General features: G+C 26.9%; 1 protein-coding gene across 1 annotated transcript; it reads right to left on the minus strand.

Annotated features, from left to right (window-relative positions):
* Positions 1 to 870: 870 nt before the first annotated feature.
* LOC145840807 (large ribosomal subunit protein uL1m-like) lies at positions 871 to 14685 on the minus strand. The gene is made up of 6 exons (XM_082948141.1): positions 14576 to 14685; positions 11958 to 12120; positions 6814 to 7057; positions 5113 to 5268; positions 2549 to 2779; positions 871 to 1593 (listed from the first exon to the last, which is right to left on the minus strand). Exons 1-6 carry the CDS (start codon positions 14646 to 14648, stop codon positions 1369 to 1371), a joined length of 1092 nt encoding a protein of 363 aa, XP_082804267.1. The 5' UTR covers positions 14649 to 14685; the 3' UTR covers positions 871 to 1368.
* Positions 14686 to 17165: the final 2480 nt, after the last annotated feature.

A 17165-nucleotide genomic window follows, 5' to 3' on the forward strand; every position in this document is an offset into this window, starting at 1 on the left:
AACAGCGTTCAACTAGTATTATTTTCTTTATTTCAAACTTATATATATTTTTTATAACCACCATATTCAATGTGAAAGTATAGTTTGAATGTTCAGCAACATTTCTGAGCTTACTAGATCGAGTGTATTGTTTTTGTTACTATTTTACAAACGAAAAAATAAGTGATTTGCAGAATCGTACCAAGCTATGTGCCTGGTATTGTACAAACAAAAACTGTGAGCCGTACGTTGCCCCATGCTCTTCTGTTTAACGAGCACAAATATTTAAAACTTTGAAATTTGCTACAGTAAACAACTATCTGACCTTTTATATAACTTTATTATTAATAAAATATTATTCAAACAGGAAATTAAGGCTTCGAGTTGAAACAAAAAAAAATCCTGTAGTAATACGTACTTATGATTCAATAAATGTCTAAGTTAATACTTTAAAAATTTGCACATTTATTTTTAGAATTTTACTTTTATTAACTGGTATAAGGACTACAAACTCGATAACTACACTTAAACTGTTTAAAAATTCAAACTAAGTTGGTTAATTATTTGATGCGAACCTGTATTAACTTAGATAAGTTTAGTATTCAAATTTTAGTAGATAAATTTAATCTTAAAGTTTAGTTTTTAAACTAAAAGTTGACACATAAAATAACAAGGAAAACATTAAATTTATATAAAATTTTATTTAGATTGACAAAAAACAGATAAATACTTTGTTTTATTTTTACAACTTTAACTTATCTATAAATGAAATAGTTTTAAAACTAAATTTAGTTGTGTTTGTTTGAACGTCACAAAACATTATCTCAACAGACAATACAAGTTGATAGATCAACAAACACTTATATTAAAAATTACTTGTAATCTGAAGGAAAATGCATTAACTTTTCATAAAGCTTAATTTTTGTGAATTATAAAACGAAACTAAATAGAGTTTTTTTAATAGGTGAATACAAAAATTGATAAAATAAAAAAGTAAACTAGTTTTATAGCACCTTATCTTTTTAACATTGGTTAAAATTTAAGACTTGAAATAAAAAAAGCATTTAAACTAAAAGCACTCGTTAAATATTTAAAACTTAATTTAACTAAACACAAATTTAAACTGACGTAATTGAAAGTTTTAATTTATTTTATACATTTCCTATCAATAGTAATTGAAGTAATCATAAAATGAGTAAAAGATATCCTTTTAAAAGATATATTTTTCATACAAAATTATCAAAAACTATAAACATCTAAAACTTGTTTAAAGCAGACAAAACAAAATTTTAAGAAATTATTTTGTAAAATCATTATATTTGTATTTCCTACTGAAGACAATCACAGAGTCACAAAAAGGACTAAAAATCTTAAACATCCTACTTAATCTTACTGAGCATCCGTCTTCAAATTCTCAGCATCCTGTTGAGGATCTTCCAAATTTTTCTGAAGATCCTCAACGTCGATCCCAACTTCTTCGTGCGAACTCGACAGCGCCACCTTGGTGAATATTTCTCCCTTCACCAACTTCCGGTTCTTCTGCATCAGCATCCGTTCCACTTCGGTGACCACGTGACGTATGTTGGCCGCAATGTGCTCGTCCGATTGGTTTATCTGAAACACGTTGATAAATACCGTTATTTTATTGGCTGATCTGAACATTTTTGATTAGAAGTAACTTGTTAAATAAAGTATTTAAACTTTTTTAAACTCAAAATTTTAACAATAATCTGGTTCAATGTTGTATATAGTTATAAGAAGGATAAAGTACTTTGAATTGCTATAAAAGTGGATAAGCTTTAGGTCAGGGTTCCCCAAAGTTGGCCGCATAAAAGGGGTCAAGGGGAGAATGAGTAGTAAAGGGGTCATAGGGGGCCTGTGATGTCATAATTTAAGACTTACACTAGATATTCTGGAGTTGATGATGAAAAGCCAAAAAAAAAAGGTAATGGTAGTTTTTTGAGTAATCTTGTTGGGGGCCATAGTTTTTTATAATTTCTGTTTAGGGGGCCTTTTAAAAAACGTTTGGGAAATCATGCTTTAGATCAGGGTTTCCCAAACTTTTTTTGAGAAATTAAAAAAGCCATGGCCCCCTTTAACAAGATAACTCATAAACTACCATAAAAAAACACCTAAGACCTTTTTTTTTGCTCTTCATCTGCAACTCGAGAATATCTAGATTAAGTTTAAATTATGACCTCATGGCCCCCTTGTGGCTCCTTTACTGCTCATGGCCCACTTTGGGAAACCCTGCTTTTAAACCATTTTTAATAACATCTAAAAACTATAGAAGACTTTACAAACATAACCTGAAAAATATGCAACATTTAGTGTTATTTTTTATATATACCAGAATTTTTAATCAAACCTACGAGCTCATCAAAACCCACCCGCCCTTTTACAGTGCAGCCTTGCGTTTATATATTAATTAAAACAAACACTGACGATTTGACTTTAGCTCAGATGGCATTCAAACGCAGACAAGAAAAATAAACAACATTAAAAGCTTTAAAATATTAAAAATTAAATTTATTAAACTTTAAATTAAATAAACTTTATCAAAACCCACCCTTCCAACTTTCACAGTGCAGCTTCTCCCGTCCCCGCCGAAATTGTCAATCTGAACCCCGGATGTGAGCTCCCTCAGCTTCGCCATCAGCTCGCCTTCCTCGTGAACACCGAACTGCCGGGTGGGCAGGTGGTTCCCCAGCTTCAACTTCAACTCCTTGTGATTGGACAACGTCTTGCTGTACGCTTGGGTGCACATGTAGGCGTCGCACTCTACGATGCCGTTCAACACCTGTAGATGAGTTATTTATTAACTAAGAAACAAAAAGTTTTATTATATCCGGAGTTTTTATTTTTAATAAAACTCGAATTTTTTTTTAATGTACCATTTAGCACATTTGTTCCTAGGTGTGTTTGAGGAGATGGTAGTAATTAATGAAATATAATAATGATAACCAAATGAATATAATATTGAAAACAACAAGTGTACAAATATGAAAAATTAAATAGTGTTAGTGATATCTTTTTAAATATTATATATATAGTTATTTGTCTTAACTTAAAAGGTTGCTCAATTTACTGAAATGTAAAGAGCTTATTTAAATAAAGATGTAGAAGTTAAATATTTTATTTGCAACCAGATTTCGGTGACAAAAAATGCGACCTTTTTAAGTAAAATAAAAACAACTTTCATTATTTTATTTTATTTGAAAAGGTGGCATTTTTTGTCACCGAAACCTGGATGTAAATAAAATATTTAACTTGTATATCTTTATTTAATTATTAGTTATAAAACAGTTCAATACCTGTGTGTGATTTTATTTAGTTATAACAGTTCAGCACTTTAGTGTGAGTGTTATTAAAAAAGTGAAAGCCTTAATGTGACTCTGTTAGGGTGTAAAGTGTTAATTTTTTGTAAACCTAGCAGTAGTGAATGCTGTATGGTACTTTTATTAACGCATTAAGTGCAAAATTATCAGAATTTTTATGAAGGTTTTAGTATGGGGTTTTAATATTGTAAAAAAAATATAGTTTTTTGCGATTTAAATAATAAGGAAAAAAAGAATGAACTGTTAATTCACACCATTTATATTTTCAACTTAACTTGAAGACTACATTTTGTGTACCACCAAGCATAGTTGCTATAGTTTTAGAGTTTGTAAATATAGCGGTTGTGAATTTATATGCTTTCTGACATATTAATTGATAATCTTGATGAGTTAGTTTTAGAATGAAGTTGTTTTTAATATCAAAAGTTAAAATAAACTTTAACAAAAGTCTGCAAAAATTGTACAAAAAATATAAAATACTTTTCTTAAGAGTTTAAAAACAGTACAAAATTGCATGAGGGGACAAAATTGCACGAAGATACTTCTGCACGAGGGGATAAAATTGCTTGAAGATAATTTTGCACGAAGGATCACTTTTGCTAAAATAAAAACTTGTCGAACTAGTATGATACTTTTGGTAGGTAAATTATTATTTCTGCAAACCTTTACTTAATTAACAAAAACACGAAAAACACCAATGGAAAAATTGAGTTAGTTAAAAACCATTTATCTCTAAACAAACTTTTTCGTGAATAAAATACATAATATCAGGGTTTCCAAAAGTTTTTAACAAATTTTCTCTAGGTTTTCAAATTTTCCTCCAGCTTTTTAAAAATACACATTTTTAGGTCTATTTTTAATTTAAAGTTAAGTTTTAACGTGAGAAACTGTGTTAAATAGTATAAATACATTGAAAAGATACTGTAAAGCTGCATTAGTGTGTTTTTAATAAAAAATAATTTTTGATGATGACAATTTTTTTTTATCTACATGACAATTGTATTAAATCGAAATTTTATTACTTAACACGTAAATTGTAAAAAAATTACAGGTTTTTCCAGATTTTTTTTTTCAAATTTCTAAAATTCCAAGTTTTTTAGCCTTAATTGTCAAATTCCGGGTTTCCAGGTTTTTTGGCAACCCTGTAATATGGGAACGGGTCTAAATTGCACGAGTGCACAAAGCCAAATTTGCATGCACGAAGGCACAAAATTGCACGAGGGAACAAAACTGCACGAAAACGATTTTGCACCAAGGGTCAATTTTGCACGACTTACATATTTGCAATGGAGAAAAAAAAATAAACAGAAAAAAAACAAAAAATATTAAAAAAAAAAGAGAGTTACTGACCGAGGGTAAGGTTAAGGGTGATAGTAAATATAAAATAAGAAAATAAGTAATAAAAATTATTAATTTAAAAAAAAAATTAAAAAAAAAAGTCAAAAACAAAAAGCTACTGACCGAGGGTAAGGGTTAACAGTGATAGTAGAAAAAATAATTAAAATACAAAATAATAATAAAAAGAAAAAAAACTAAAAAACAAAATAAATAAAAGAAATAAATAATTTACCGACCGAGGGTAAGGGGTAACAATGATAGTAAAACAATAAAAAAAGTAATAATTACTTATAATTATAAATTTATAACTACTATTATAATAATAGTTAAAAAAATAAATCAATAAAAATTTTATCTGTGCAAAATTGTCTGCTCGTGCAAAAGTGACCCTTCGTGCAATTTTGTGCACACGTGCAAATTTGAATGCTACCCCTGTAATATTGTCAAAAACACGAACTTGTCTGGTGAGTATGATGCTGCCGGCTGCGAACGCTCCGTTCTTCATCGCTTCATCTTCAACGGTCTGCTGATCGGTGAACACGGCAACTTTTGGTGTCGAGTTGAAGTCGTGCGGCACCTCGGTCGTTTGCAGGAACCTCGGTTGGCCAGCACTCTGTTTGTATTATGATAAGTTAAATATATTTTATAATTTTTTTATGTTAGCCTTTTATTTATTTGAATCTTGCGTTGTTTTCAGAAACATCAGCTTGCCATTACTCTGTTTAGTTTGTTAGTTTTTGTATTTTAGAAATGTAAATAATAATAATATAAATGCATAGTTGAATTCGTGTTAAATACTGAATAGGTATTTTAAACTTGCTAATTAAGAAACAGTATCTTTAATTTATTGATATTTAGTAAAATAAAATCTAAAATTTGGTAGAAACATTGATTGACCGCTGTTCTGTTTAATTAGGCGTTTAATTTTAGAAAGAAAAAAAAATATTAGCCTCTAAAAGAAAGGTTATGTTAAGGGTAAAGTGGATTCAACCTTTTTTACTTGCTGATGTTGTTTTGTAAAATTATAAAATTGTAATTTATAATATCAGATACTTTTTACCACTTACTAACATTCAAATCAACTTTTGAGATACAAGTTATGAAAGTTTGTGAGTCCAATAGGCATATCATGAATAGGAAGAAGCAAAAAAGACTCCTTACTTATATTTATATAACTTACATTCTATTTTTACCTATAGATCGCTAACTACCACTTTTAGGTTTTTATATCCAAAATTTTCACTTAACAACATTTAAAAAGTTCCAAGTTGTAACTTATTTTAAACTACTTAAGGAATGCTTTCTAAAAAGTTGAAGTCTCTAAGAAAAAAAATAATCTTATCAAAATATAACTAGTTTTGTAAAAAGTTTCTGAAGGAAAACCTACAGAGCGCAATTTTTATTGTAACTTTATTAAAAATTATACAAAATACTGAAAAAACTGTCCATAGACTATAGTCTTGTTTTTGAGCTAAAGGCTTTTAATTTATGAAAGATTCTTTAAATAGTTTTCTTTAATATTTCAAACCTTTATAACTAAAAACAAAAAGTTATACAAATGATGTTTGTTTTTTCAAAATCTAAAATCTTTCTTTGGTAAGATAATTTAAAATCAGAAGTTAATTTAATGTAAAAATTTATAGAAGATTTGTTAAAAATTTAAAAGAAAGAAATGTTTTGCCTTAGTAGTTCACATTTCCATAAGAGTCTACTTAACTCACAAACTTTGATACCTGATTTATATTAAAGAGCTTTAGTTTTATTTAGCATTTAATAGGTGTCATACCTAAGTTTAGACTCTAAAAACTAAGATCAACTTTTACAAAACAATATAAACCGGTCTATGGTCTTAACTACGTTCAAAATAAAAAAATTTACAAAGTATATATACAAACAGAAGTAGTAAATTACATTATACTGTATAACAGGGTTGTTATGCTTGAAGGTAAATTTTACTATAACAAAACAAATAGATTTTTCATAACTTCTAGATAAGTTTACAAAACTTAAAAGACACGGCAAAACATTAGCTTTGCTTTTTATAAAATATATTTGAATTTAATTTGTTATTTAAACATAAAATAAACAGAAGAACTCTAGTCAAAAACAACTCTAGCCCAAAACCTGCTAATATACAGACAAAATATCAACAGCAGACCTGCTTCTTTTTCTTCTTGCCACCTTGAGACAGGCTCTTGAAATCGATCTTCAAGTTGACGATGGAGCCCTCGTCGGCGAAATCCAACAATGCATACTTCTTCACCCTGCTGATGCAAGTCATGAGATCCAGCTCCTGCTGCTTGTAGTCGCTCACGATGTACACGTCATCCACCGGAAGCGCGTCATCAGCTTGCTTCTTCTTAGGCTCGTACACCGGCTTCGGCTTCTTGAACTGCGGGCGACTGTTAGTAAATGCGTTTGTTTTTGCCAAGAACTTTTATTTTTATCGCTTCATAGAAGTTTTCAACAAATGGCAAGAAAATAGAGCTTTAATTTTCTTAAATTGTAGACATTAAATACAATTGTGATACAAATTCATCGTGGGCGACTGTTTAAAGGTACATTTGTTTTATTCCAAAAACTTTTATTTCTATTGCTTTATTGAAATGCTCCCACGTGTGGCCACAATTAAAATTTTTCATAAATGGTAGACTGTAAACACAAAGTAATAAACAATGAACTTCACCGCACGACCAATGACAACAGCATCCGAGACAACCTACGCCCGATTTCGTCCTTTTAAAACTCATTGGGCAGCCATAGTCGCGATAAGCCGCTGTTTTGATCTTAACCAAGCGGGCTTAAGAGCATATGCACTGAAGCAACCGTTTATGGGTAAAGTCCGATATATAGAAAAGTGATACAGATTTATTTTATTTATGTGGTAAAAACAAAATTAATTGATTTGTCAAATAATTATGCGAGGAACTATGAAGCTACGATGTCTGTGCAATCACACTACTGTTTATAAAAATTTTTTGTTTTTTAATGTTTCTGTTTTGTTTGACTCAAGTATCTATGAATTTATTTAATGACTTTAATGCTCAAGTATTCCGGAATTAAATAAAAAATAACAAAAGTATTAAGTTTTTAAAGTAGCTCAATATCAATAAAAAAACACTATTGTACTTTATATGCATTACAAACATGGTTATAGTCACTGAAGCACAAAAACACTTTTCAGTTTCAAGTGTGTTACACAATAAATAACAAACATTCTATAATTTTAACACAAATGTATAAATTTCTAAAATTACACTGATATCAATACAGCTCTTGTAAAAAAATTCAATTAAAAAACACTCTGCAAGCATTAAGTCTGGGCAACATTTTCAGTCAGCGGGTCAACTTGAAAATATTAAGTCTTTGATGGTCCAGAGAATTTTTGTCTTAAACAAAAATTCACCAAAGTTACTAAATTTAAACCAAATACAAAATTCTATATGATTATTTTTACAATATCTAGCGTAGTTTTCAAACCTACGTAGTTTAAAAATTGTACCAAAATCCTTTTTGTTTTGTTTTTTTTTAGTTTTCTTTTAATTTTGAAAACTAACCAAAAATATACTCTTGTTTTAGCTAATGACAACAACATTTTAGAAAATATTTCTTAGTGTATTTTAAATAAATAATAAGTTTGATTTTTTTATAAAAAAGAACATTTAGAAAAAATGTTATACTTTTATGAAAAAAAGTAAGTCAAAAAACTTTCTCAAGTTAATTAACAAACTATTAGTAACAAACTAATTTAAAAACTTATTTAAAAAAAGATGATAAACTTTAGTGAAAAGTTTTTTTTGCCTTTTTAGGTTGCATGCTCCATAAGGAAATTATGAGACTCTCAACGAGGACGGGTCAAATATGCACAAAGACATTTTTGCATGAAGGGACAACTTTGTACATAGACACTTTTGCATGCAGGGACAACTTTGCACATAGACACTTTTGTATTAAGGGACAATTTTGCACAAAGGGTCAATTTTGCACAAGATCAAAAAATAACATTATATATAAACAAATAAAACATTACCATTCAAGGGTAAGGCTTGGGCGTAACAATGATAGTAAAAAATATCAAAATTCTAAAAGAAAACATAAAAAACAAAGTAAATAAATAGAAAACAAAAATAAAACTAATAAGAAAATAAAAAACCGACAAAGAATAAGGGTTAGGGGTAACAGTGATAGTAAAAAAAAAATGCAGCTAAATGTTTTTAAGTGGCAAAACGATTGTGATAGCTAAAATAAAACTGTACAAAATAACATCAACTTGTACAAAAACAAGTGGAGCCATATGCCTTAAGGTAGCTAGCTTTGGAAACACTAAAATAAAAGCTTATTAATGACTCAAAATAAACAAAGTTATCATAAACATATATAAGTACACATTCTCACAATTCAACTTTTTTAAATATTTAATTTGTTCAACAAAAAATAAAGTTATTTGTCGTAACTAAAGAAAATGCTCGATTTAGTGAAAAGCAAAGAGCTTGTTTAGGTAGAGTTCGATTACAGCAAAAAATATGAAACACTACTTACACAAACATAAAGTTTTGTTTACAACTTCTCATATAATTAATAACATACTTCAGGATTTGTTTTGTATTGTTAATTACAAATATAAAAATACGTTAACTAAGACCATAGAGGAGAAAGGCATTTTTTTACAGGTTTGAGTTATTTTCAAAATAATTAACCTTTTTTTTACATAAAGCTTTTAGTGGTTTTTCTTTAAAATAAAAGTTCTAAAAAATTTTAGGGATGAAAAAAGTGTAAAATTGGAAAGTTTTCAATAGGCTTATTATGGAAAAACCAAAAATAAAATTAAATCATTATAAACTATCTTCTCTAACAGTTTATGAGCAAACAATCTCAAGTCAAATTTTCTTAGTCTAATTTTAACTAAAAAACTATTGTCGGAAATCTTTTAATTTTAAGTAATATTTTTATTTAATGAAAAAACAACCACTATTTACTTTGCGCATAAATTTTTTTTTAATTATTACAATCTGATTTCTTCTCACAATTCAAGAAACAATTTCTGAAAATTTTAGATTGATTTCTTAAAATGAAAGAAAAGAACAAATCTGACATTCTTAAACTTCTACATTGGTTCGTATTTAATTTACTAACTGAATCTATGAAGTTAATTAAAATAGTACGCTCAATCATAAGTATTTTACTCATTTTTTTTCCGCTTCTAAAAAAGGCTGATGTTATTTTTGTAAATAAATGTTGGATCCCCACATGGCTTTTAAAAAATGTAAATATTTAAATGTTTCATTTTCAATTCGACCATTTGCAAGAATTGCTAATTATAATCATTAATTTCAAAAATGTGTTAATAATTACTTATACTCAGTATGACACCAAAAGTAAGTTATTCTTTTAGAAATATAAAAATATTATATTCATTACAGCCAATATTTTTCATAACAATTAGAAATTCAACTGCTTTAAAATTTTTAATTAAGGAAAACTGTGTAAGCATTTCTAAATATTGGAATTATTTAACTTGAAATAATAATTACTTTATAAACATAGGAGAAATTTATCAAATAGTCTATTGTTTTGACAATTTTATATACAATTTAAACTGACAATAATGAAGTTGCAAAAGGGTACTGTACAGTGTACGGATGTTTTTGTATAAGCCAAACAACATAGAATTTCAAGATTTGTTTAAAAAATTTGAATAACATTCAAGAAATTTCATAAAGTATCATTTTTCTAAAAGTTTAAAATATTCACCTCAGCTTAGAACTAACTACTCAACTAACAATGTAGCTTGTTTTATGCATAAATATTCAGTGTTGCCACTCTCTGAGTCTAAAAACTATCCTAAATAACCTCAAATAGTTTTGAGTCATGCTGAACTTTTTAGATCTTTAAACAAAAAATAAACAAACTTTTTTTGAATCATTAAAAATTGAGTTTTTGAACAAAATTGGTAACAAAATATCAAAGTATTAAAATTAGAACAACTAAATCTCATTCAAGAACTATAAAAAATCTTGATTGAGATTTTCAACAAATTTTAACTGTCCTGCGTTATCCTGAGTGTGTGGCAACCCTGTAATATTGATCAAAACTAAAAAAATGGTTATGTACAGTAACCTCTTGCAAATTTACGCACCTTGTGTCAACAGCAAAAGCAAATAAGAAAACATAACTACTACATTTACAGGAATTGTTCCTCCCATTATTTAGAAAAAACTATTGTAAGAATTACAACTTTTCCAAAAAGTTGTTTTTTATACTTTTAGATATTTTTTTTGATAATATGTTATTTTGAAATTTTAAAATGCAAATTCTTAAGTAAACGCGAGTGTGTAACCAAACAAGTTTGTAGATTCACAATAGGTTACTGCAATTAGTTACTGCATAGACCAGCTTTTAACAACACGTAAGATTTGATGCTCAAAGCTGTAGGTCATTAATAAAAATTGATTTACTTGGTTTTTCTATTTCTTCTAGATAGAATTAATTTACCATTTTGAAATAAAATAAATATTACATACACATTAAAGTTGAACTAATTCCATTCATTAAATAAGTCTACAAATTAAAGAAACAGTTTAATCTCATTACCTAATTTAAGAATATTAAAAACTGTATTAACAAAGTAATCTAACTATCAAAAAACAATAAAAATTTTGTTTTTAAAGTTTGTGTTATTAAACCATACTAAACTTTAATAATATTAATAGCAACTGGTTAATTTACTTTTTACATATACTTTATCTAAATGTTAGAAAATATTTTTATCTAAACAATGTTTATCGTTCTATTCAACAGTTTTTCCCAAAATGAGTACAATTTATGACAGTAAGTAGTGTTGGTAAAAACAACTTTCTGTGCACAAAAATGTCAATGATCAAAGTAGAACTTTTCATAAAGTTGTATAATGACTTTCATTAATGTTACAATATAATATTAATACTGACCCTTTTACTTAAAATTTTAATTTACAAATTTGAGCCAAACAACTAAAGAATAATTACAATTAATACTTAAACTCTAAAAAATTTAAAAACAACAAAACACCAAAACCTACCCTTGAGACCAGTCAACGAGATACTGCATAATTTTTTATTATCATAACTGTATATGTATATATATGTGTGTGACAAAATACAAAAGTATTATAACTTTTTCGTTATACTGACCAGGAGACCAGATGAAACAAAGCATTTATATTAAATTGTAATTAATAAACTTAAACTAAACAACTAAAGAAAAACTGCAACTAATGCTAAAACATCTTAAAAATTTTTAAATATGATTTATTACACAACTGACCCCTGAGACCAATCAACCTTCACTTTTCCCCTGTAGAACACCTTCTTGCAACCCAGCGTGTCGTTCCTGTGAAGGTACTGCGTCTTGTTGAAGTCTGCCATCTTCTTTTCAGGAGTCATCTTCACCAGGCCATGTGCACATGGAGTTGTGTGGAAGAAGCTTCCTGTTTTGTTTGTATTAGCTTGAGTTTGTTTTATATTATTTGGAATAATTTTTAAAAACATGTTTGTTTTTTAATTCTAGCTTGACACATTATAAAAATCCTATAACTAATGCAAAAAAAATCATTTTTTTTATTAGCTTTATTTAACTTAAAAATTTTGAAGTCATTTAAAAGCAGCATATGATGATAAATATTCATAGTTATTTTATTTATAATCAGAACCTGGATATACTAAGTTGTATAAAAAATATACAAACTATTTGTTTTAATTTAGCAAAATACTAAAGGTGGGCAATGATACAGCTTACAGTGTTAGAATGAGCAGCCCACCAGTGTTTACACAATCTAAGTGAAACTTGGCCCATAAAAGATAAATTACAGCCATGAGCATATAAATCTAACCTGCTAAACTAAGTTTTGAAACTTGAACTATATTTCATGGGATTCAATACAAAATGCAAAAAAAAAAGTAAATTAAGGAGGAAATTTAAATTTGCACTAGATATGGTATTAAAAAGTCACAAAGAACTAGTATTTTGTTAAAATAAATCGAATATTTGATTAGTTTTGGTTAAAAAAACAAAATTGAAATGCTTTAGCCCTCTAAAGAATATTTTTTTTGACATCTGGCGAGCAGACTAAAAAAACCTTATACTTTGCCAACCCTTATACTAAACTGACTACTATTGATAAATTAATACACTAAGCTCAAAAATAACACATGCTGAAATCATTTATTAAAATTATCTGAAAATTATCATAACTAGCTTATGTAAATCTACTAGAACCCCTAGTGATAAAAATTTTTATGACCTAGACATCAATAAAGTCTTCAATTTTTAAAGTACAGAAGACAACAAAAAAAAAGTTAAAAGAAGTTTTCTTAAACTGTAAACAGGTTCAATAGGTTTTTTATAAAGTGACAACACTTACAAGTCAAAAATAGAGTATTTTATTAAACATATATTTTATCCTAAACTATTTAATCAATCATGCTCAATTTTTATCACTCTAACCTAAACCTTTCATTAAACAACTCTACTACAGCATTAAAAAAGATATCTTTTTTTTCAAGAAACTTTTTTTTTTACATTTGTGCATGTTCTTTTTTTTTGAATTGCTAAAATAATATTTTACAACAAAAAAAGAGGATAATTGCATAAAAAATAAAGTATATGGCAGATTATTAGAAAGTTTTCAAAATTCTGAAAAAATCAGTAATGAAAAGCTTTTAAATATTGTAAATAGTTTTTAAATTTTTAAATTTTAATTAAAAAAAATTGTTTCAAGTTAATTGATACCTGTTGAATAAAAAAAACAGCTTTAAGAAAAGTGTACTAAAGTTTTATTTGAGCTTGAATTTATAGAGTTTAATACAAGTATTCCAATTAGAAATCTCCCAAGAGTTTTTGAGTTCAAATATAGTTTTTTTTCTGTATGGTGTTATATTTTTTACATATTTATCTATATGCTTGGTTATTTTGGTGGGTTTGTAGTATAAAACTACATCATTTAATTTTAAAGCAGTAAATGCAAATTTAAATTTGTAGTAAACATTACTAACTCTTGCTTGAGGACAAGAACTTTATGATTATCTATTATTTTATGGTTTCTAATTTTGTGAGTGTTTTGCTAAATCCCTTTCCATACTTTTTAGTTTTTATGGGAGATTTTTTAAATGCAAGTTAATTTGTTTGTTACCTATTCAAATGAGGAGATAAACTTTTATTATGATTATTTTTATTACAGAAAGTTTTATGTTTTAAAGAGAAGATATATTAATATAAAAAAGCAGTGTAAAACTTCTTTAAAAGAAAAAAAAAAAATGTGAACACTCACAACTATGGTCAATGGATTGGTGTGGAGAAAGACCTCTGGTCATCAAGCCTCACACTATAAATTAAAACTAAGATGATTTAATACTTAAAGTTTTCATAACTTTTAAATTATACATTTCAAGTAATGAATTATAAGGTTACAAATAAATCAAAATTTGTGCCCAATGGCGTAGGGGTCCCTAACAATGGCTTTGAAAACTTTTTAAGTTGAACAATGCAAGATTGAAACCCACTGGTTGACACATTTACAAAAAAAATTTAGTACACTTGAAGTGCTTAAAATATAAAAGAAAATTATAAAGTTTAAAATATGTTTATATAAGTTTTTTACATATTAAGAAATTATACATATCTTAAACCATCAGTCAGGCTTTGAAATTTGGTAGCTCTTATTATAACTTAAAAACAGTTTTTTGAATGTATTCTTCATCTTTTGAAGTTTTGTTTTTGTTAACAAGTACTTTTTTATAGAAAAACATTTATTTACTTCTCTTTTTTTTTAGGTGGAAAAAGTTTCTTTTAAGTTCTAATTTTTTATGCTAAAAAATATATTAAACAGGTAAAAATTATCATATAATATATTATACTTATTACATAAAAATTCTAAATTAACAAACCTTTGATGACAAATGAAATCAAATTTTTGTTGTAGACATTTGGATAGCTAACCAGTTTGTGTATTTTATTCATATTAAAATTCTTTATTTATATTCTTTTACACAGAAACTCTAATGTAGCTACTTTTTGCTTGCTTTGAAAATTGTTTTTTGATATTAAAGTCCCTAAGTTGTAGCACACTCGTATCAAATCAACTATCAAGGCATGAATAAGCTTTTCGCAACTTAAATTTTTGAATGAACAAAACTATAACTCTGTTTTTTATAAATATTTTATAACAGTATAAATCGATAATTAAACTATTTTTTTGGCTAAAAAAATTTATTGAAAAAACATGATCGTTATATATTTGTACTACTTATATATACTACTTTTGCTTTAATGTTTCATAACTATATATTAAGATTAAAAGAAAAAAAAATGATGTTTTTGAAGTTTATTTTTATTTAAATAATGTTGTTCTATTTTTTTTTTTGTTAATATTTTTAAAATGTTATTTTGAATCGAATTAAAATCTCGAAAAAAGGTTGCTTTGTTTTGAATGCACAAACCTTTTGCCCATTTTAAATTCTAGACAAAAAAGAGTGCATTAGTTGAAATAAGGCTCCTAAATATATTTTAAAAATTTATCACGTTGACGTCCAGGTTTCTGCATAAAGGTCGAAAATCCTGTAAAGAGCAGTTATTTCTGTGCTGTTGCTTAAAACAAAAGTAAATAACATAGTAAAATTTTTAATTTATGGCAGTATGCAAAACTAAATATCATTCATAAGTTTTTGTCAGAAGTTAAAAATGTCTCAAAAAAAAAAACAAATAAGTTATTTTATAATAAAAATTTAAGAAGGGCATATAAAATTTTATTAGTAAACTTTGCAAATGACTAAATTTGAGTAAATTTTGCTCAGTTTGTAAATCCAAAGCGTTTATGGCAAGCTCAAAATCTGTTTTAACTTCTGATAAAGCTGAAAACTTTATTTAAGATATAAATTTGCAAGATGTGATAATACAAATAAAATGTAATACTTATTTAAGAACAATCTTTATTGATTTTTTTTTTGCTGCTTTACCTTGTAAGTGTCATACCGGGTTAGACTCATACCCTGTTACAAGAAAACTTTAAAGTTAGAATTTTGTTTAAAACACCTATTTTTATTTATACTATTTCAATATCTTTCTAAGCTTTTCACTAGTTTTTCTATTTTTGATCTAAATTTTCAAACTTTAAATTTATTAAGTCAAATAACCAAAAAAAAAATTTAATGTATTTCAAAAACGAGTATTGAGTTTATCGCTTAACATAAAATTTTTAAAGTGACGAGTTTGAAACTTACGAGTTATTTAACTTAAACTTAACTGAGTTTATCTACTTTACTAACTTTACGTAAATAGAGCTATAAAAACAATTTCTAAAGAAACAGTTAAAAAAGTTTGACATCTTGTTTAATTCGATAAATGGTTTAGTAAATGTATGTTCTATTTTTCAAATAAAACTGAAAATTACCTTAACTAGAAAAAAAACAATTTTTGTTTTAAAAATCTCAATATTTCAGAAATTAAACTAACTTTTAAAGTGTGTTTAAAAATCAATTTAATCAAAATCTAAATGCATCTAAATCATATAGATTGAATAAACTTGGTGTTTTAATATTTAAATTCTAGTAATTCAATTACCAACAAAAAAAATTGGCAAGCCAAGTTTTTAGTTAAATAAGCTATTTTCACAACGATAGTTCTCTATTTCAAAGAATTTTTTATTTATAAAACTTTATTTAGTTGACTATAAAAAGAGAGACTCTGTAACTTTCTTTTCTTACTATTAAAATTAATCAGTTGTTGTGCATTAAAAGTTAGTCAGTAATGATTTGCCCTATAGAGTTTTATCAAACTCTGCTATTTGTAACTAAGTCAAAAGTATATTTAACAGGTTAAATATTGAATGTAAATATTGAAAAAATTAAACTATCAAAATTTAATAAAGTTACTATAGCTCGCACACAATTAAATAATCATTGTTGGTAAATCTTAATGGTAAAATCTTATAAGTAGTAGTTATGCTAGTGTATTCTGATTGTAATTTATTTCAAGTTATACATACTTTTCAAAATATTGAAATATCTTTACCAGCTACTTTAAACAAAGTGCTAGTTTAAGGCTAAGCCAAATCATAATACTAATTTATGGGTAAGTGAATATAACTAAAGTAGTTTTTGTTTGTTTGTATTTTGTGTGATATTAATAAATAATGAGCTTAAAAAGTTCTGTTTTTTTTTAAACTGATAAAATAGAAACTGTGAATTAAAAACAAGGTCCTAATAGCTCAGTAAAGTTTCTTTAACAATCGTAAACTAAATTAATATTTTTAAATAAAGTTGTAAAGCTTAAGAAAATAAAGTTTGGCATAAAATACTTATCCTGCATTGTACAATTAAAGTAATTTTATGTTTAATTTGTCAAAATATACATTTTAGATTAGGGGTGGGCAACGTACGGCCCGCGGGCCGGATCCGGCCTGCAAAGTGAAAATGAACGGCCCCCGACCGTTTTTAAACTTTAATGGGATCCGGCCCGCGAGCGAAGTGACATGCCTGC

The sequence above is a fragment of the Thalia democratica genome, chromosome 7 (assembly GCF_965202585.1).
Source record: "Thalia democratica chromosome 7, ktThaDemo2.hap1.1, whole genome shotgun sequence".
Lineage (NCBI taxonomy): Eukaryota > Metazoa > Chordata > Thaliacea > Salpida > Salpidae > Thalia > Thalia democratica.

Bases quoted from the DNA above. Each gene is read 5' to 3' on its own strand.
- LOC145840807 (XM_082948141.1), bottom strand. From the start codon at position 14,648: ATGAATAAAATACACAAACTGGTTAGCTATCCAAATGTCTACAACAAA. The intron at 12,121-14,575 runs GTTTGTTAATTT...CAAACAAAACAG, and splicing joins GATTTCATTTGTCATCAAAG to GAAGCTTCTTCCACACAACT. The intron at 2,780-5,112 runs GTTCGTGTTTTT...ACTCATCTACAG, and splicing joins GCATCATACTCACCAGACAA to GTGTTGAACGGCATCGTAGA.